The sequence below is a fragment of the Haemaphysalis longicornis genome, unplaced genomic scaffold (assembly GCF_048455015.1).
Source record: "Haemaphysalis longicornis isolate Haplotype H1 unplaced genomic scaffold, Haemaphysalis longicornis Haplotype H1 scaffold_5, whole genome shotgun sequence".
NCBI lineage: Eukaryota > Metazoa > Arthropoda > Arachnida > Ixodida > Ixodidae > Haemaphysalis > Haemaphysalis longicornis.
This window is the reverse complement of record NW_027526385.1, coordinates 210,290,091-210,311,119: the sequence shown is the minus strand read 5'-3', so window position 1 is coordinate 210,311,119 and position 21,029 is coordinate 210,290,091. Positions and strand designations below refer to the sequence as shown.

The window sequence follows — 21,029 nt, the reverse complement described above, 5'->3', positions numbered from 1 at the left end:
CTGTTGTAGTGGGTTCATTCTCAGTTATTCTCTTTGATGAAAAACGAATAGTATCACCGAAAGGTTTGTATAATGAAAAGAATGAGGGAAAATCAGTATGGTTTTTTTTTTCAAAACTTTTGTATCTAAAACAGCAAGATAAATCAATTAAAATAGAAACATAAACATTTATTTATTTTATAAACATATATAATATTTGTAAATGGTAATTTTAGTTAGGTGTTGTGTCAACCATATTTTGATGGCAACGTTCTGGTTTGAATAAAATTCCTTTCAATCTACCATAAATCATACTTTTCGAACTTCTTTCCGAGTTTTCGACAACGTAAATCACCCTAGTTTCTGTTATCTCGAGCAGGCAGGTTCTATATAAGTGCATTATTTTTCGTTTTGCGTAGTTTTAATATACTGTTTCTGGAATTATTCGGTGTGCATACACAATAATGACTACGAACTTTATTCATAATAAACCTTTGTAATCCTGTCTTTTGTGCTTTTGTGTAACATAAATTAATCAAGGCAATAATTATTTTTCTTCAACTGTTGTGTCTGTGTTTATTTGGTTAGGTGGTGTCAAAACAGACTACATTAACCAAAGTTGGTTATCATCCGATGTACCATAAAGAAGATGACGATATATGTGCAAGCGGCCTGACGAAGACCTTTCACTTTGCAAGCAGTCAATCCTTGTTGCCGTCGATGCCAGGCAGAGCCCTAATGAAGCATTGAACACAGATACTCGCGACACTACCCCTCTGTAAAACACGACCGTGAAGCTTGAGGCCGCACAGAAAACACGTGTGTAGGGAGGAGATGGGCATAAAATGTGAAGTCTTTTCCACCCCATATGGAGATGATAGTTTGAAGGAAAAATAGCCCCATACAGCCAAACCTACGGGACAGGTAGTACCCGTGTATTACATTATTATACACCGCCGAACAGTCGGTGGAAGCGCGGCGGCGGCATATTCGTCTGGTGTGGAAAAGGTACGTCAGGTCACCGCTGGTCATGACAGGTCTTCGGCGAGGACGCGGTGGGTAGAGACATGGGCGCGTACATTGAACACCGGAGATTGGCGCGCGGGTGCTTCCAAAGAATTGACGGGGCGATGGAGCAGCGCAGAGATAAAGATCTACGCAGCAGTTCTACAGAACATTCTGTGCCGGCAGAGAAGATGAGAGAAAGGGTGGTTGATGATAAAGCAGTGTATTTTGAAGATGAGGAGGATCCCTTTTTAACTGGGCATAACGGAGACAGTGCAGGCGGCAGGCCAGTCACAACCTCGTCGTCATTCACAACCAGTAGCAATCTCAGCGTCACAACATTAGCTCAGAGGGCACTGTCCACTAATGCTCAGTGGCAATATTATCTGCTCCATATGATTGTCTCTACCTTCTTCTATAACCTACACCAATTAGGCTTAAGTGACTCCAAGAGCAACTGGACGGGATCACACACGGAATCATCAATTATTCGCTGCCATCACCTCCACTAGCGCCACTCGCCTTTCATGACTTCGCCACTCTAAATGTGATCTTTTAGCACGCGCGCAGTTCCGCTGGCATCACCTGCCGGGTGAACTCGATTCGTATACACCTTAATAAACACCGACAGTCGCGTCCCGAAAATATCACAATAAGGCACAACCGCAAAGTCGACGCACGGCAATGCAGAGAAGACGAGTCTGAAACCTGTGATTTTTTTGTACTGAAGAAGGGGTCCTGAATGCAAACGCCATAGCCTGTGGAAATATTTCGTGATAAAGGCAGAAGCTTCTCACATACCGGTATTTTAAAATGACCACAAGTATTGGGTCAGTGGCTATCGCTTGGCGGGCTGCGGGCTGCATGTTTGTTGGGTGCTGTACATTTATTCAACCTAGAATTGTTTTTTGGTGCAAAGCATCTTTTGCTCGGGGCTATGATCGGCGTTCGTCCGTTGTCCGCACCTCTCGCCCCACACTATAAAAAAATAAATAGCGGCTCCCGGTCTCGATACCACGACTCTCTGGCCGCAATGGGAAGTACGCGGCTCTCTTCCCACTGCGCTACAAAACCGAGCCACGCGCAAGCGCTATGAACGCGCCTTATTGCCTTGACTCATTCAAACTACGTCAAGAGGTTACTTATACAACGAAGTCACGCGAAGCTGAACATCAACGGAAACGACGAACTGAAAACTTTAGAGGAGGATGTTAGCGTCTCTTGCTCGGGGGGATGCACCCCGTCCGTGCCACGTCCGCACCGCCTCTCATGATGATTGGGGCAGGATGCCCCTAGGGACTGGCCAACCAAAGAATTCATCACGAGATAGCATCGCGTTCAACCACCGTCGTCATCTTTTCGTAGGGGAACCGCTGAAGACGAAGAAGGAGAAGACAACGCTGTGAAGAGGAGGGCTTGTACGTTGCTCTCGCCCCGTCCGCAGCGCTTCTGATGATGATTTTGTCAGGATGCCTCTAGGGATTGGCCAACCGAAGAATCCATCACGAGATAGCTTCGCGTTCACCCACCGTCGCCATCTTCCCGCAGGGGAGCCGCTGAAGAAGAAGGAGAAGATAAAACTCCGAAGACGAGGGCGTGTACGCTGCTCTCAGCCGGTGCACCAAAGTCAACAACCTTTACCTCACCCACGCCGAAGGAGACTACTGATTCTAGCACAGGGACGTCAACATCGACAAGAAAATGATGGATGAGTTTCCGCGCCTTGAGCACCACCGCCTACTCACCGTAAAACAGTACTTGCGTGCTTAAGGGAACTATGTGGTGATGCAAAGCATCTCAGAGTTCAAACAACGTTCACGTTATGTGGGTAACCAACAAACGGGAAAATAAAGGTAACTCCAAGATGCTTTGCATCACCACATAGTTCCCTTCGGGGAGACACTGTAAGTTATTTCGCTGGAACGTTTAAAAGATAAACAAATTTTCACAATAAAAGCAAGAAAAATGCCAGTTTTATGGTCCAGTGCGTCCGGTTTCAAAGAGTGCGCTTGCTTACAGGGTCAAGTGTGTGCAAAGACAGGGGCGTGTTTGTTATTGAAGGAGTACTTCGTCGGCAATGTAGCATGTGTGTCATCTTAACTGGTAGCGCCCAACACTCGCGTGGTGAATACGCAGTGATGATGAAGTGCAAAGGTTATGCAGAAAATAGAACGCTCAAGATATTGCATAGTGATGCTCTGTTTCCTGGACAAGCTTTTAAGATGGGCTGAGTATGTGAAATGGGGCATCTGGCACTCCGAAATTGATATGTCGCCTATTGTCATAACATTGTCCCCCTGGAGTAGTACAAATGACAGTTCTCCGACAAGAACTGTAGACGGTGCCAGGGGCTCCGTTCGCTGTGGCAGAATATATGTACGGTAATGTTTCGAGACCACCTCTGGAATTTGGACCGGTGATAGGATACAACACGTAAAAGTGCAATGAGCGAACAGGCTCTCCTCCCTTCAAATTTTAATGTCTTTTTGGTTACCGTTTCCTTTTTACGTCGCACCGCCACTAAATGTGCCGGAATCACTGAACCGAATTCATTGCCATTAGTAACAACTTCATTAGCACGCTGAAGATAAAGCTCCAACTGAGTGGTGCTTGGCCTTCAGATATTTCAGACGCTTCACGGCAGACTAGGTACAGTGCTTTACGAGCAGGTTGATTTCCTTGTAGGAGTTTGCGAAGAGGTCGTGATTTGAGGAAAAAGTATGGTGTCAAGCGGAGCGCTACGCCTCCTACAAAAGAAACCGTTGCTTTTCTGCACCGCTGGACACCCATGCCGAGAAATAGACCTTTGTATATAAATGTTAAACATGGTTCCCTGCTTGTATTTTTGTCATACATTTAGGCATCAGAGTTCTCTTCACGCATGAAAAACAGACACCTGTGTGCGCTTGCACTTATACTTGCTTCGTTTTGAAATGGCTGATTAACAAGGAGGGGTACACCCGGGACCTTAGGAACTGTAGGTGCATTAGACAAGTATCAATCGCATACAAGCAGTTTACAATAGGCTTTTTTTAAGAAAGTATACTCAACACACTGTCACATCACGTCATAAACGGTGGTATAAAATTATCTAACGTGTAACATTTTCTTTTAACGTGGCATATATAGAATACAAAAAAATGTTCAATTCCGTGACCACCGCACAGTGCTGGAAGCATTGAAAGACCAGGGGATAAATGAGACATACGTGATACCCTACACGATATCTATAATGGATGTATGGCTAGGGTACTCGTTTTCAGTCCAACCAAAATTTTTTTATCCGTACAGAGGTACAACCGAACAGTGCCACTTCGCGAGATCTGTTCACAGCTTGTCTAAACTCAGAAAGATTGACTGGAACAAGAATTACGGATGGATGAAGTATCCAATAGGGCATTTGAGGTTTTTAGAATACACAGGCGTGCAAAGCAAGTCTTAAGAACAACTGAAAAATGTTTAACGTATTAGGTAGAGAATGCAAGGGTGTAGGAGAGAATGCACCAGTGTGGGACAAAAATTATACATAAATACATTTAAAGTTGTGTTGTATAAAAATGAGGAGAGAGCCCTGTTCAGGACAAGTAACAAAGCGATAGAACAAGTAGGAGAATGCATATATAACTACCTAAAATCAGGTAATCTGTGCCGACCAAAACAACGGGAATGTTATTCGTCACAGGATTGGTATCGGCTGTGTTTCATTTGCCAAACAATCTGATAATATGGAAAGTAAACACTCTCTTTCACTGGAAACAACAATACACAATCAATTCATCTTGCTGGTGGTCACATACGGAGCGGCAACTTGGCGGCGTTATAAAAAACTAGAAAGCCTACCTATTTCCTTTGAATGGGCTATCGAAAGCATTATGATGGGAGTAACACTTTGAACCCAAAAATGAGCTGTCTGGATAAGACTACAATGTAGAAAAAATATGGTTGTTCAAAAAAATATTACTCTTGCTGGTCGCGTAGTAAAGCGAAGATGACAACGGGGGGACTACGAACGATACAGAGTGGACATGGAAACACGATTTCAGAAAATGAGCAAGCCCAGATACTCGATGGAGGTACGAATTACACAATTTCGAAGGGGAAGGATAAACTGGAGCGGCACGGGTCAGGTGTGGTAGGCAGTCGATGGGAGAGCGATATTGGAGAAAACGATATAATCATACTACATAACTAATTACCTTCCCCCTTTACACAAGCCTTTTTTTCTGTACAATTATAGTATGGTGTGGAGAGGGACACGAAACTATTGTGAAGGAAATCCATTTTTTAGAGCGACCGCACGAACTAAGATTAAAAATTCAACCTGCCTTTTGCACAGATGACAACCGTAAGTTTGACTTTAAGAGTACACTTTATTCAAACTATAAAATATCAATAGATATTTCCGTAGAATATCAATATGAATGAACTTCCTTTATCCGCTTTGGGCCGCAATGAGTCTCGAACCGTTGTTTAAAAGAAATATAATTTAGGAGAACTCAATTGGTACGTGAAATTCTCTCGTATTTTTTTCACACCCGATGAATAAAGGGTAGTGTTCCCGCAATGTACCTTTGTGTGTTTTAAGTAATCAAACTTTCTGCAAATGGGGTCTCATTATGACAGATAAAAAAACGACAGTTTCGCCCTCTGTGGGTGAAGTTTAAGATGACTTTTTTGGTCACCTTTTTAGAATTTCACTAAATGCAATTATGCTGCTTCAAGCCAACTGTGCCTTCCGTTGTTGAAACTATTGTGGGGTTTTTATTGTGCAATGGTTCAAGTTTAGGTGGGATATCAAGGGCTTCAAGCATAGCTACAAGAACAGGGGACAGCATCTTGTGAGTGAATATTAGGGTATAATTTTTGCTAACAATGATATAACGAAAAATAGCAGGCGTTAGAATTTTTAATCTACCGTAAAAAAGCAGGACTCGCAGATCAATTTTGATATTAACAAAAGATATAGAAGTTGTGGTTATCAAGCTCAACAACAGACACTTGTTATGAATAGCACAAGCCTTGGAGCCAACAGCTGACTGCCACGATGATACTGATCACGATTTGTATGAACACGTCAAATCAGAAATGAATCACAACACTGTTCACCATTGCGATGGGAGACTCTAAAGCAAAAACTTGGGTGAAGGAAATGAGATAAAGGTTAGTTGTAAACATTGGAACTACGAATCGCAACAATCACGAAGATATCGTGCGAAAATTACGCAGAGGAACTCACGGTTAAATGTGAACACATTAATTTGCAATGGAAAGGATAAGAAATCAATATATAGAGGACCCAACGGCAAAAGTAACAAGAAAGTTGTCGACATTTAGGCGACAACCCATGTATAGCGCCGGCTGTGGATGTCCTCAGCCAAATTCGGCGTAGCGATGATAGAACAGTTACGTTGAAGTTAGTTTAAATCTCTAAATGCAAAGAAAGGGGCTTAGGTATGGTAAGAACCCCGACAAGCCTGAGCCACGACCCAGAACTTTAAAATAACGTTTGACAACGTATACTTTCTCTTAACCCTGGAGAACAAGGATTGTGTTGGCACACTAAAAGAGAACCTAACAACGGCAGTCCTCAAATAGGCATCGTCTCTGGGATAAGTAGCCGTACTAAAGAACTAAGAAAACGAAGGAAATAATTGCAAAAAATCAGAACGTGCCAGTGCAGAGGCTTAACACGCGAAGCTCTATTAAAACAAATTATGATGCTGGCAAGGTCCTCAATTGTTTCGGAAGAGGAAAATTTAAATCGGACCAGAGCATAACTGTCAATTTTGTTGAGGTAGCCGATATGGGCCTCAGAATGCTTGCTGAACTTTTTTTAAATACTTTAAGGCTCAAATGCTTATAGCCTAGTAAAACACCAAAATGTTTTGGATTACAAGAAGGAGGGACCAATAGTTTGAAGAACAACGGGCCATCAGCCTACTCTAAGCTATTTGCAAGAGGTTTATCAAAAAAAATAGTCAACCGAATAAACAGCAGCATTGATTTCTTTAAACCTACAGGGGATGCCGGGTTTAGGAAAAAATGCTCTACCACAGATTACATCAACGGCGTGAATCCAGTGGTAGAAAGTACGAATATAATATTAAACTCATTAACGTGGCCATTAATGACTTCCAAAAAACGTTTGATTCAGCACATTCGCTGTGCTGGAAGTATTTAAAGACAGTGGAATAGAGAAGACCTTCATAGGACTCCCAGACGACAAAGCTTAAATGATATACGGCCAAGATATTCCTGTACGAGCCAAACAAAAAATTCCCTAGCCATAAGGACGTACGACAGGGTGTAACTGTCTCACCAAAACTGTGAACACGTTGTAAAAAAGTATTCTCCTAAAACAAAAGTTTGTGAAAAAACGGAGAATACTAGAGCGCGTTTAGGTATGCAGACTGAACAGTGTGGCTAAGCGAATGTGCAGCGCACCTGCAAAAAAGGCTTGAGAAACTGAATTGGCAAAGCAACGCTATGGCGCTAAAAATAAATATTAATACCTATTATTTTTGCATTTTTAAAATTGCAAAACCGCCTGTTCAGGATAGGTAAAAAAGGGGTACGACAACTTTCAGTATCTGAATATTTCCCTCAGGTCGTCTGTTCTGTTCTGATCCCAACCGCGCAAAAGGCGGTCTCCTTCCTTGTCTCGAATATGGCTGGACCATTGCAGAGCCCAAACGGCATAACATCGAATTGATAAATGACATCAGGGGTCACGAATGCAGTCTTTCCGCGGTCACAAGAGCTATTCGATAGTATCCAGATTGAAAGTCGATGGATGAACGTTCGCTTGCTGTATACAGGCGGTCAAGAGCGTCGTAAATGCGCGAAAGCGGGGCAACATGTTTTTTTGTGATATTGTGTAAATGTCTGTTCTCAACGCAGCAGGGCAACGTGCCATCTTTTTTACTAACTAAAGCGACAGAGCACACCCACTGGCTCGACGATGGTTCAAAGATTTATTTGCTGAATATTTTGCCGACCTCTTCTTGAATAAATGAGCCGTTCAGCCTGAAACACGCGATAGGTCCGTCTTTGCACATGTAATGGGTAACCAGTGTTCATGCAGTACGTCAGAGCTTGTGGTGTACTCAGTGAACGGCTGCCTAATAAATGATGTCATTATAGGATGTCAATTCCTAGCGAAGAGTGCCGGCTTCTGCTTGCGACAGATTGGGTGCTATCATTGCTGTAATATCATTTCCTGAGGGTGAGATGGCGTCATGGAGCATAAACAAGGAGGCACTGTATCTACCGGGATAGTTGTGTCATTTGCTTCAAAAGGGCCCAGTGGTGAAAGCGCCATTCTTTTCGGGAGCACATGAGAGGAGGAACTGCAGTTGAGGAAAGAGACACTGATCTTTTTAGATGCTACCGCATATGTTCACCCGCCTTGTCCCTGCATCCGGCGTCGTCGGTGTCGTCGTCGGCGTCCGCCCTTCCCCCATTTCCCTCACCGCGCCAGCTGCGCTCTCCGCCGCTCACCCCCTCTCCTCTCCGATAGCGAACCCTCTCTCGCGGGGGGCATTGGATTGGATTCGATTGGATTGGCTTGGCTTGGCTTGGCTTGGCTTGGCTTGGATTTGGATTGGATTGGATTAAAGTGGATTGCGTTGGATTTTGTTGCGTCATAGCCGCGGCCGACGCACTGGCGCCAGCTCGTCCCCTCACCGTTATGCGAACTATAAAACGCGGTGCCTGCGCCGCTCCGCTCCATCGTTACAGCGCCGTTCCTCCGCTCTACAACACTGCAGCGTGAACCCCCTATGCGTCGCATCTACACAGGGGTTCCCGCAAGGGGAGGTGGAATTTTTTGCAACAATAGTTGATATTGTGACGAAGCCAAAAATAGCCCACTCGTGCAGAAGGAAAAACACGTTGATTTAAGTGAACTTGTGCTCCCCTCTACCCCTCAAAAAATATACAGGCAGAGAAGCAGCATTAAACCAAGTGACGTTCGCAAGCGAGTGTCACGGAAAAGGGATGCCGCAGAGTCTGCTCGGCGGGAATTTATCTTACTTCCCGGGTGCTGCTAGAATCGTCAGATTACATTGAAAACTCTGTAGATAAAAAAAGACTATCCCAGGCGAGTGGCTTAAGGGCGAAAGATTATCGGTTCTTTACGGTATAAGTCAGGAATCAACATGTTCTTCACCAGGGACACAGATAGCACAGGCCGCCTCAGCCTGGCGGTAAAAGCGAAAATATAAATTAACAAAGCTAATGCGTGGTTCGCGGAATTTTGGATCAGGTAGAGTGACATTGCGTGCAAAAAGACCTCCATAATAGGTGAGACGACGTAGTCGTCGTTGGCAACAAGAGTGAGCTCGGTGACAAAGAAACGTAGCTTATGGCGTTCGCTGGTAAACAAAAGTGGTTGGTGTTGCCACATTCTAGCTGGAGGGTGTCAGAGGAAGTATGAAAAATAAACTGAAGGCGGAAGAGTCCAGTGGAGAAGTCGATAAGAGCGGCATGTTCAGAGAGAAAATCAAGGCCCAGAATAAGGTCATGAGCACGGTGTTCGAGTTCGGTAAACATAACAGCAGTTTTTTGGTCAACGATGCGTATGCGAGCTATGCGCATTCCGACGACCTGAGGCGTGTTCCCCTTGGTGACTCGAACTACACGGGACGTGGGCGACCTAAGGACTGCGTGGAGACGGCGGCGAAGGCTCCAACAAATGACAGAAGTCTGGGAACTGGTGTCAATAGGCACACGTACTGTAACTCGATCGACAATGACTTCATGTAACTTATGGGTAGTCAGACAAGTAAGTAAGGAATTTACGGGTCCGGTCGATGATGCAGCGTCAGCTCCTTGAGCTGCATAACTTTGCTTTCCGAAGGGCGTCGAGAGTAGTCGGGCATTGCGGACTGGTGGCGATGTGGTGTTCGGGGCAGGCGGCGTTGGAGCGGCGGCAACTGGTGGAATCCGGTGTTCAGATTCTTAGAGTCGGTCGAACGTGAAGAGAAACGGTCCCGCCTGTCATAAGAGCAGCCAAAGGCTGGTCGAGGACTATAGTCAGTGTAGTAGTTTCGGAATAACGACGCTTGGCGGCTGCGACAGTAACGGGTAACATGGTTACCTTCGAAGCATTTGAAACAAATGTGTTTATCGTTCGGGGTACGCCACTGAGCGGGGTTCCAGGGTGGGTAACGTGGATTAGGATACTCTTTGTGGGGACGAAGTGACCTAAACGCTTGTGAACGGATTAGTAATCGCGCAAAAATGGTGAATGCCCATGTTCGCTATTTCTTCGCGGAAAACTTCTTTGATGACACCAGCTGCGTGGAGGTCGTTTGGATCGCGCGCGTATGGCACCACAGTTGAAGGCCATAGCCTGTAAATGTTGGCGCTCGACTTTGGTTGTATCCGCCAATGATGGAATGGGATATTTTATGCGTGGTAGCCGTGCTGGTAGGGTTTCATCTTCACACAATGATGTTGCAGTTGTGTGCTGAATTATTGTGAAGTTGTGAGCTATATGGCGCCCTTTGGCGCCTTCGAATAAAATCAAATCAAGTAAAGTTTTCATTTATACAATCTCTATACGGTTCCTAGCTATAGGATACTGCATTAGCTTGACATAGGGCAGGAAACCAGGACACGGTGCATCTAACAGCGCATGAAAATAGCACGTACTCTTCAAAAAAATGCAAGTTGTTAGACAGCGCAATATTTAAAACTCTGGAATTGTTTAGTATCCACCATTTATAATGATGGTCTCCTCATTGGCACAGTCTTTGCAAACAAGATTGTGGAATGCGTCATCCAAAATATCCTTTAGTATGCCACCATCTTTCCTAGACTCAGTCATGGTACTGTCGGGCTTCGTGTTAGGGCCCAAGAAGTCCTGGATATAGGGCACGTCAGATCCCGTCGACGTCTGGGTGCACAAGGCAAGCTTCTTTGGGGAAGCAGCCAGCGACCAAGAGGCCTTGCGAATCAGTCTCGAAGCTTCGTTGTAAACACAGCCCAACTGGTCGACTCAGTTTCGTGCGTCTCGAACCCCTTGCGTGCGGGACTTCAATATTTCAGATGGAAGATCGCATTCGCCAAAATGATGGTAGGGCCCACCGGTTGGTTACGCTAACACCGTCAAAGAAACTTAGCAAGCCGTCCACATTAGCTTCGTCTGTCCCAGTGAACATGCCAGGATCTCGGGGTGCAACACGATGACGAAGGTTATCATCTACATGGTCGATCTATCGGTTTACAAGGTTAGGAAAAGAACTGAGCCACTCCAGAGCTCCTTTGTTGGTGGAACACACCCGGGCGAACGGCAGAAGATGTGGTGTTGACACCTCAAGCAAAAAATCCCACCTCCCCTCGCGGGAACCACTTAGTAGAGGCTACGCATAGGGGTTCACGTTGCAGTGTTGGACAGCAGAGAAACGGCGCTGGAACGATGGAGTGCAGCGGCGCAGGCACCGCATTTTATAGCACGCATAACGGTGAGGGGACGCGCCGGTGCCAGTGCGTCTGCCCCGGCTATGACGCTATGACGCAACACAATGGACGCTATCGCTATGACGCAACACAATCCTACACACTCCACTTTAATCCAATCCAATCGAAATCCAATGCAATCCAATTAAATCCAGCCCAAGATAAGCCAAGCCGAGACAAGCCACTCCGAGCCAATCCAAGCCAATTCAATCGAATCCAATCCAATGCCGCTCGCGAGAGTGTTTTGGCTATCGGAGAAGAGAGGGGGTGGTCAGCGGAGAGCGCAGCTGGCGCGGCGAGAAGAATGGGGGAGGGGCGGACGCCGTCGACGTCAACGCCGACGACGCCGGATGCAGGGACAAGGCAGGTGAATGAGATGCGGTCGCATCTAAAACCTCCACCAATGATTTTACATGGCAAGGATACGTACATTCATAGCTATTTACAAGTGAGAATAACCTCGGAAGTGTTATTATAGACTGCAGCGTGAGTGCGAGCCGGATACCGGGAAAGGACCAAGGAGATCGACGCCTACACAAAAAAATGGTTCGGTGGGTATGTCACTCGTTGCTGAAGGCCTCCTGGTGATGTCGAAGGCTTGTTACGGCGTTGGCAGAGGTAACAAGAGGCCACATAACGCAGTACCGACTGATACGACCCGGTCAGAAGTAGCGACGACGCACATGGTCATAGGTGCGGGAAACTCCAAGATGGCCTGCAATCAGTAAGTCTTGGAGTTGCTGGACAATGTCCGACCGCAGATTTTCAGGACGGACCGGAAGCAACTTTGGACCCTCGGGGCGGATGTTGTAGCGATAGAGGACCCAATTGCGTAATTTAAAGAGGCGCAGTGAAGGGTCGTCGGAGCATCACTTCAGATGGTTCATAATTGCCCTAAGAGATGAATCGCGGCGCTAATCGTCCCCAAGGTGTAACAAATTCGTTATTGCGAGCACACTACTTTAGTTTCTCAAAACAGCAGAGTCGGGGTGATGAAGAGTGTAAAAGGGACAGGCAATCGGCGTGTTGATGCAAGCGGCCGGAGTTATAAAACATGGTTCTTGAATACTCCTGCAGATGCACCGCCAAGGGACCTAGGCGTCCTGCAGGATTTTTCAGAGAAGCAATCCAACATAGCGCGAGGTGGTCGGTTATCACCGAAAAGGGGCGTCCATACAGATACGAGCAAACTTTGGTACAGCCCACACCAGTGCCAAGCACTTCCTCTCAGTGGTTGAGTATTTCTGTTCGGCGGACGTCAGGAAGCGGCTCCCGCATGCAATAACACGGTCTCTACCGTTTTTTCGCTGAGGAAGGATGGCGCCAACGCCATCCCTGCTAGCGTCAGTCCGTAGTTCGGCGGCGGCAGTGGGTTTGAAGTGGGCCAAGATAGGTGAAGTGGTCAGAGTGGATACTCATTTAGCAAACGCTTCTGATTGAGATGCGTCCAATTGAACTCAGCGTTCTTTTTAAGACGGTCGGTCACAGGGCGCGCATTGTGAGCAAACCCCCGTATAAAACGCCAGAAGTAAAAGCACGGGCCAAGAAAACTGCGGACGTCCGAGCATGAGCGAGGCTCACGGAATTGCTTGAGTGCCCGTACTTTGTCTCGGTCACATTGAACCCGGTTATTGCTAACAACATGGCCAAGGCTGGTTATCTTGGTGCGGCCAAAGCGACATTTTTTTGAGTTCAGCTGGAGGCCCGCACGCCGAAATATTATGGAGGTGTCTGAAAGGTGGTGAAGAGCCGTTTCAAAAGAGGGTGAAAATACTAGTCCATTGTACAGGTAGCATAAGCATGTAAACCTTTTGAAACCGCGCAGAGGAGAGTCCATTCTTCGCTGGAACGTTGCGGGGGGCATTGCATAGTCCGAACGACATTGAGGTCGCCTGGCGCGTGCCACGTGTCTCAGACGTGCTTCACATCGGCTCCGTCAATTATGCCATTTAACAGCGGATCATCGACCCCTACTGGATCAACTTTGGTACGTGAGTGTTCCTTTTGACTCAAGGAATACGTGGATACCAATTTTGGGCCATTTTACCCAATTTTGGCGAAGATACGGCAATTTTAGCGTCCGGCGTAGAGCCGACCTCGCTAAGCCTAACGCCGCCGGCGGCGGTGGCGGCCACGTGCGCGGCTGCCGAAGCTACCCGGGTGACCTTGGAGGCCGCCCCGACGTTCGCCGCGTGTTTTCGCGACGAAATGGAGAACAAGTGTGAAGAAATCCAGGAAATGGACACAACCGCAGCCGGATCCGATTCGACTCGCAAGCGGCACCGCGACCAGGCCAGTCGCGAAGAAGCCGGGGACAAAGCGAGGAAGACGGTCGTCGTTACTGCCACGACTACGCAACCCGTTGCAGCACCGGAGAGTGAACCCGACGTCGCGGACGACATTATATCGTCGACGACGACGCTGGAACCTTCGAAGGACTAGACAACGAGGACGTGCAACAGTCGACAGAGTGCCCGGGGTGGACTGTTGTAGTTTCACGCCGTGCCAAGAAACCACAGGCATCGGAGGGAAGCTCACCGCAGCGAGGACTCCAACCCAAAGGTAAGCCGAGTGTTCGCATCTCGGCTCCTAACACTAAAACTAAGGAAGAGAAGCTACGAGCAGCCAAAGCGCAGTTTGTGAGCAAAGTCAACGCCAGTATGGCGAAGAATGCACGCATGCCAAGTTTCGCCTGCAAAGATGAATTCCGAGTGGTGATCAGACCGCGAGGAGGGTTAGTCGTGGCAAGCACAACCATGACTATACTGAGAGGAGCCATTATTACGGCAGCCAACGTGGCCAGAGAGGAGGCAGAAGAGGACTCGATAGCCCCGAATGTCGCCCAGAATATTGTCGTACTCAGCACGCCCTGCGAGAGCAGAGCTAACAAATATGGAAAGATCAGGGTGCTAACGATCGGCGAGGCTTCGTACGAAACCTACGCGTATCGCTCTACCCCCGACGACACGTCCCGCGGAGTAATCAGCGGAGTTGGGCACGAGGAATCTGAGGAAGATATCCGCAGATGCATCGTCAATAAGCACAATCCGACAGCCATGGCTGCGCACCGACTAGGTAACTCCACGTCGGTAGTAATACTGTTTGAGGGACAAAAGGTACCGCACTATGTAAAGTACGGAGGCTTTGTCACCAAGTGCACGCTGTACCGACAACATCGGGAGGTGTGCAAGATCTGCGGGCAAGTGGGGCATAGGAAAGACGTATGCCCAACACCAAACGCACGGGTCTGCTTTGCGTGCGGCAGAAAGAATCCCGGCGAAGACCATAAAGAATACTGCAAGCCGAAATGTAGGCTCTGCGGCGGCTCCCACGTTACGGGCGCGGGTAGCTGTAAGAACAAATTTAAGACGCCAATTCAGATCAAGCAGCGTCAGTGGGCCAAACAGAACGCCGAGGCCCGAACGAACGCCAAAATGGCGCCCACGCCCTGGCAAACACCGAAGGTCAGACTCTCCAGAAAGGATGATTTCCCCGAACTGGAAAGCCGCCATGACGGAAGCAACGTGACGAGCTGCGATTGGAAGACAATGACGTCAGAAAACGACAGTATGACGTGGGCTGACGTCAATAGCGCGGGGACGAAAACAATCCAGCGACAGCGCTCCGCCTCCCGAAGGCGCGAGGCGCAGAAACAGGAGAGGGGAGATAGTGTCAAGGCCAACGGCGATAAGACAATAACAACGAGAAGAGAGAGATCCACGTCACGAGGGAATGACGCAAGTCTCCCCTCGCCGACACCTCGCAACAAAGAAGCCGAGAAAGTGAGTGACGGCAGAAAGAGTAGCGGGAAATGTGGACAACAATGCAAAAGGAACATGGACGAGCTAAAAATAGCCATGCGGAAGATGCAAACCACCTTCCAAGAACAGCAAACCAACATGGCGGCGATGCAGCTCACAATCGCACAACAGCGAAAGACAATAGAACAACTCAAGGAGAATAAGACCTTGAGCAACAACACGACAGCCGAACAGCAAAGAAATGACGGGAAAGGAACCGGAAACGCTACTCCCAACATTGCCATAGCAACCACAATACCCAAGACCTTCCTGTTTCCCATGGCAACCCCTGCCACGGTGAAGCCTTTAGAACCAACGGCAGAGGATGAAGACATCAATAGCGCCAGCGAAAGCGAGAGCGAGGACGGGGACGCAGAAATCAGTCCTACCAGATCGTCCACACCACTAACCCTAGCAGAACGGAGGGCGGCGAAACACGAGGGAACACAACCCCTCGGCTACGTCGGCCTCAACAAGCGAGTTAGACAACTTACTACCATTGTCAACAAATGGGGCAAGAATTTCGAGAACCTCGAGCACCGACTTGAGCAACGCCTCACGAACAAGATCACTCAAGCCATACTAAAGGCAATAGAAGAGAAGTTGCCACCGCTCGTCGAATCAGCGGTGCAACGTTACTGCAATGCGACCGCGATGGCGGCGCCGATCCCGCCGCAATAATGGATAGACGCCGCAACAGAGAAGGCGTCATAAGGATCTGGCACTGGAACGCAAACGGTTTCAGATGCCGGAAAGCAATACTACAACAGCACCTGCGATCACTCGACACCTCGGAGCTTCCAGATGTCATTGCGATACAGGAAACGCATGAAGAGAACCTGCAAAGAATATCACTGCCCGGATACGGAGCGTATGCGGCGCCACCGAGCGCTCGCACGTGCGGGAAAAGGGCAGCGCAGGGAGTGTGCACGTTTGTAAGGAAAGGTATAGCGTGTATAAAACACGACAAATTCCTGGGCAATAGAGATTCGGCCATAGAACTCTGTGTTACTGAAATTGCACTTAGCGGAAAGAAATCCCCAAACCCCAAGGGCAGAAAAAAGACGTCGACAACGATATTCGTAGCCAACGTCTACAGCAACCCACAGCACGGCAAGCAGAAATTCAAAACTCTACTGCACAAGACCAAAGAAGCCGCTGCACAAGCAGGCAGGAACACAGGAGGAGATGCGGCAGCAATAGTATGCGGCGACTTCAACGCCCAACACACGGAACTCGGATACACTCACACGACCGCCAAAGGCAGGAGCCTCATGGACGACGCAAGTGAAGCCGAATACACACTACTAACGATCCCGACACAACCGTCGCGCATCGGTACGTCGACGGCCCGCGATACCAACCCAGACTTGGCCTTTGCTGTACTACCTCCGGGAGGCACGGCCAAATGGAAGAACACGGGGATCAACCTCGGAAGCGACCACTTCATAATCGAACTTACGATACCTCTTGGTCACGAAAGAAATGAAAGACCGGGATGTAGAACAATATCGCACAAACTGGTCGACTGGAACAAATTCCGAAACACAGACGTCGGAGAAGTCGAGAACATCGAGGAATGGACAGCCAAAATATGCACGGCTGCCGAAGAGGCAACCGAATCCATCGAAACATCGGAAGACATAGAGCGTATGGGCCCTCGACTCGCTCACTTACTCGAGGCGAGACGGTCGATACAACAACGATGGCGTAAGCAGAGACACAACCGCACTCTGCGCAAGAAAGTGGCGAACCTCGGTCGAGAGATCGAGAAATATAGCCGACAACTTTGCGCACAACAATGGTTCGCCCTATGCAACCAAGCAGACGGGCAACTACATCGGGGCGGCACCTGGAAACTACTCAGGCAACTCATGGACGAGAGCAAAAGCCGAGAGTTCCAGAGTAGTCGCATGGCACAAATACTGCACGTTACTGCCAAACAGATGGGAGAGAAGGAGATGCACAAGCGTCTAAACGAAAAGTACCTTCCCCTCAACGACCACGAAGACCACCCGGAATACACCGGCCCACAGAACCCAGAGCTCGATCGAGACATCGAAGAATGGGAAGTCCGCCAAGCAACACAAGATCTGAACTGCCGCTCGGCGGCCGGGCCAGACAGAGTGAACAACAAAACCCTTCGCAACCTAAGCGACGCGGCCATCGCAGCCCTGACCCGATACTACAACGTATGCTGGAGACAGGGTCAACTACCAAAAGCATGGAAGACCGCCAAAACGGTCCTACTACCGAAACCCAACAAGCCACCGGGCATCGAGGGACTAAGACCCATCTCGCTCACGTCATGCGTGGACAAGGCGCTGGAACACGTCCTGAACACCCGATGGAGCCGCTACCTGCGACGCACGGACTCTACCCCGACGCCATGCTAGGGTTCCGAGCCAAGCTCGGCACCCAAGACGCCATGATATTACTGCAACGAGAAATCCTGGACCCCCCCGGAGGTGCGCCCAAGAACGACAACAGAGCGATCCTGGGCCTGGATTTGCAGAGTGCATTCGATAAAGTCAAGCACTCGGCGATCCTGGCTCAGGAATCGAAGCTTGGTCTAAGAAGAAGATCCTACGATTACATAAGATCGTTTCTCACGCGCCGCATGGCTCGGCTGGAAGTCGGAGGCGAGAAGCTGGAGGAGCGCACGCTGGGCAGTGTGGGCACACCGCAAGGCTCAGTGATATCTCCACTCCTCTTCAACCTGGTAATGATCGAGGTTGCGAGAGGATTGGAGAAGCTCGACTCCAACACCAAACATTGCATCTACGCCGGCGACATCACCATTTGGGTGACGGGCGGAAGCGACAGCAACATCGAAGCCAGCCTCCAAGCAGCGGTGGACACCGCGGAGAACGCGCTCTCGGGCACGGGACTCCGGTGTTCGCCGCAGAAATCCCAGCTCCTAATCCTGCCGCCAACCGGGAGGCATCGAAAGAAGGCCGCGGAAGAAGCAGCCAAGAACATCGTCGTCCACACAAGCGACGGGAAACCCATTCCGCACGTACCGGGGCTGAGAGTCCTAGCATGTTCGTGGACGGGGTGCAAACCAACGGTACAGCAACGAAACACATCGTCACAAAGATGGGCATCGCCACGAGACTCGTGAAGCGGATATCCTCCCGAACACGAGGAATGAAAGAAGGAAGTCTCCTGCGTCTGCTGCAGGCGTTCGTGATCAGCCACGCAGCATACGCGGGGGCTTTCCACCGATGGACAAATGCGGAGAGGCAGACGATAGACGCCGCCATCCGCAAGGCATATGCGGGAGCCCTCGGGCTGCTGCACGGCACCAATACAGCAGCCTTGCTGGCTCTGGGAGCACATAACACGCTCTCAGAGATCAGCGAGGCGCAACGAACGTCTCAACTGACGCGACTGGGCAGCACGGTAGTGGGCAGAAGGCTGCTCGCGAGAGCGGGCCTGAAACCCCCTGGCGAAACCCAGGAGCCTACGAACACGATCCACCACGGACCAGGAGACGACCTCGTGCCGCTACGGGACGAAGTGGTCAGGCGACTCGTCGTCTACCCCCTGCCCAAGAATACCGACCCGGAAAGGGACCTGGGCAGAAGGGCGGCGCGCGCTGTAGCGCTTGCCCGGCAGTACAAAGAAGACGCCAACGCGATCTTGGTGGACGCGGCCAAGTGTCGCGGAAAGCGAGACGCCTTCACGACGGTGGCCATTCGAGCATCCACCGGGGAACTGCTAACCGCCAGCACGGTCCGCACCCGGGCGGCAAGCCGAGCGGAGGAGGCTGCAATCTCAGCAGCCCTCCGCATCCCGGGAACGACCACAATCCTCAGCGACTCGAAGACCGCCATCCGCAACTTCACCCGCGGCGTGGTGTGGAAGACAGCGGCCAAGATCGCAGAAACAGGGACGGCACCCATCCGGTCCACCGTAGCCCTGAAATGGTTCCCGGCCCACGCAGGCAGGGAGCTGGCAACCAACATCGGCAATCGCAACGAAGAGGCGGATGCCGCGGCTGGCGAACTCGCAAAGTGCCGAGCCGTGGCGGAAGCTCCATCGGACCCCAGCGAACAAGACCACAACGAGGAAGAAGGCGCAGAACCCATCACCGACTACGGCGAGGTCCTGCGATGGTACCGCGACCAGAGGCAAGCCTTTCCGCCCCCGCACAGGGAACTATCCAGGGCGGAGGCAGTCAGGTTTCGACAACTACAGACGGAAACCGTGCTGACACCGGCGCTGGCGCGCCACATGTGCCCGGACCTGTTCGAGGACGCTACGTGTAGTGTGTGCAAACGCGAGACAGCGACGCTATCCCATCTCATGTGGGGGTGTGAAAGTGAAGTGCACGACGGAGGGGACAATGTGCAGTGCTCGAGAGACACGTACCCACCGGATGTGCGCGAGTGTGTGTGTTCGACGGACATCAACCACCAAAGAAGGGTCATCCAGCGGCTCGAAGCGGCCTTAGCCAAGCAAAGGCGAAAGAGCGACCCAAACACGACCGACCCCAGACAGGGGAGGAAATGGACGGGGAGCTCAAGTAGCCCGAGCAAGGCGGGCACGAAGCCTCGAGGTCTACACCCGGACTTATAGAAATCTATAAGTCAGACTAGGGAGCGGCTACAAGCCCTGCGCGGTCGAGCCGGCTCCTAACACGCAGGATGTGTTTCAATAAAGTCTTTTCTCTCTCTCTCTCCGAACGACATTGCTTTGAACAGGTAAAGGCCGTCTGCTGTGGCGAAAGCGGTTTTCTCTCGGTTCATCTCACCAACAGCTATTTGCCAGTTGCCAGATATAGTTCAATCGAAGAGGAATATTTAGCCCCGTGTAAAGTGCTGAGACCATTGTCAATCCATTTTTAGCAGGTATACGCCTTTTTTGTGATGTGATAAAATGTCGGCAATCAAAGCAGAAGAATCGCCAGTGGGCGTCTTTCTTTTTTACCACCACCACTATTAAGGCCTAGAGGCTGCGCGAAGGCTCGATAATACCCTTTGAGAGCATCTTGTCAACTTCAGCTTGGATGACGTCCCGTTGAGCGCGGGTCACGCGATACGGGTGCCTGCGGATTTGGATGGCGTCGCCTGTGTTGATTCTCTGCGTACCGAGGCTGGTTCGACCCAACACTGCATTTTCCAAGTCGAAGATGTCACCTTACGAACCCAAGAACTCAAGAACAAGTTGTACCTGATCTGGGGAAAGGTCAGGCTGATCATAGTTTTGAATGTAGTGGTGCGCGGAGGTGTAGCAGGCGAAGCAGCCGAATGGGATATTGGTGTACGGTAAAAGCGGAAATACGGCAATCGGAGACAGGACAAAGAGTAGCGACCTTCATTCTTTGAGGGAGAACCTGTGTGTGGAATGGGAAGTTTGGTCTCATATGGAGAAATTATTTTGGGGAGGGGTGACGTTTCGGGTGAGTAGAGCCTCAAGGACGGGCGCAACGGCGTAGCCTCCGTCGGAAACGGACATGCTTGAAGAGAGAGGGAGATAAGCAGCACTTTGAGGAGGCAGGCGAACGTGCTCATCTGAGCGTAAGCGGAAGGAAGCAGGGAAGTGGTCGTCGGAGGAAATGGCAGCTCCAGGCGAAGCAGACCCGTCGAATAGTCGATTAATGCGAATGTTCTGAGAGGAAATCAGTGGCGAGAATGATGCATTGAGGGCATTTGTCCAGAACAAAGATAACAATGGCTGGGTGCTCAGCGATGCTCACTCGGGCGGTGCACATACCCGCGACAGCCGAAGTTCCTCTGTCAGCAAGACTACCATGCAAAAGGGCAGGGCTAAGAA

The 21,029-nt window shown here is 49.6% G+C and overlaps 1 protein-coding gene across 1 annotated transcript; it reads left to right on the top strand.

The window, feature by feature from the left end:
• The first annotated feature begins 16,522 nt into the window (after positions 1 to 16,522).
• On the top strand, positions 16,523 to 17,644 carry LOC144140088 (uncharacterized). The gene has a single exon (XM_077672277.1). It carries the CDS (start codon positions 16,523 to 16,525, stop codon positions 17,642 to 17,644), a length of 1,122 nt encoding a protein of 373 aa, XP_077528403.1.
• Positions 17,645 to 21,029: the final 3,385 nt, after the last annotated feature.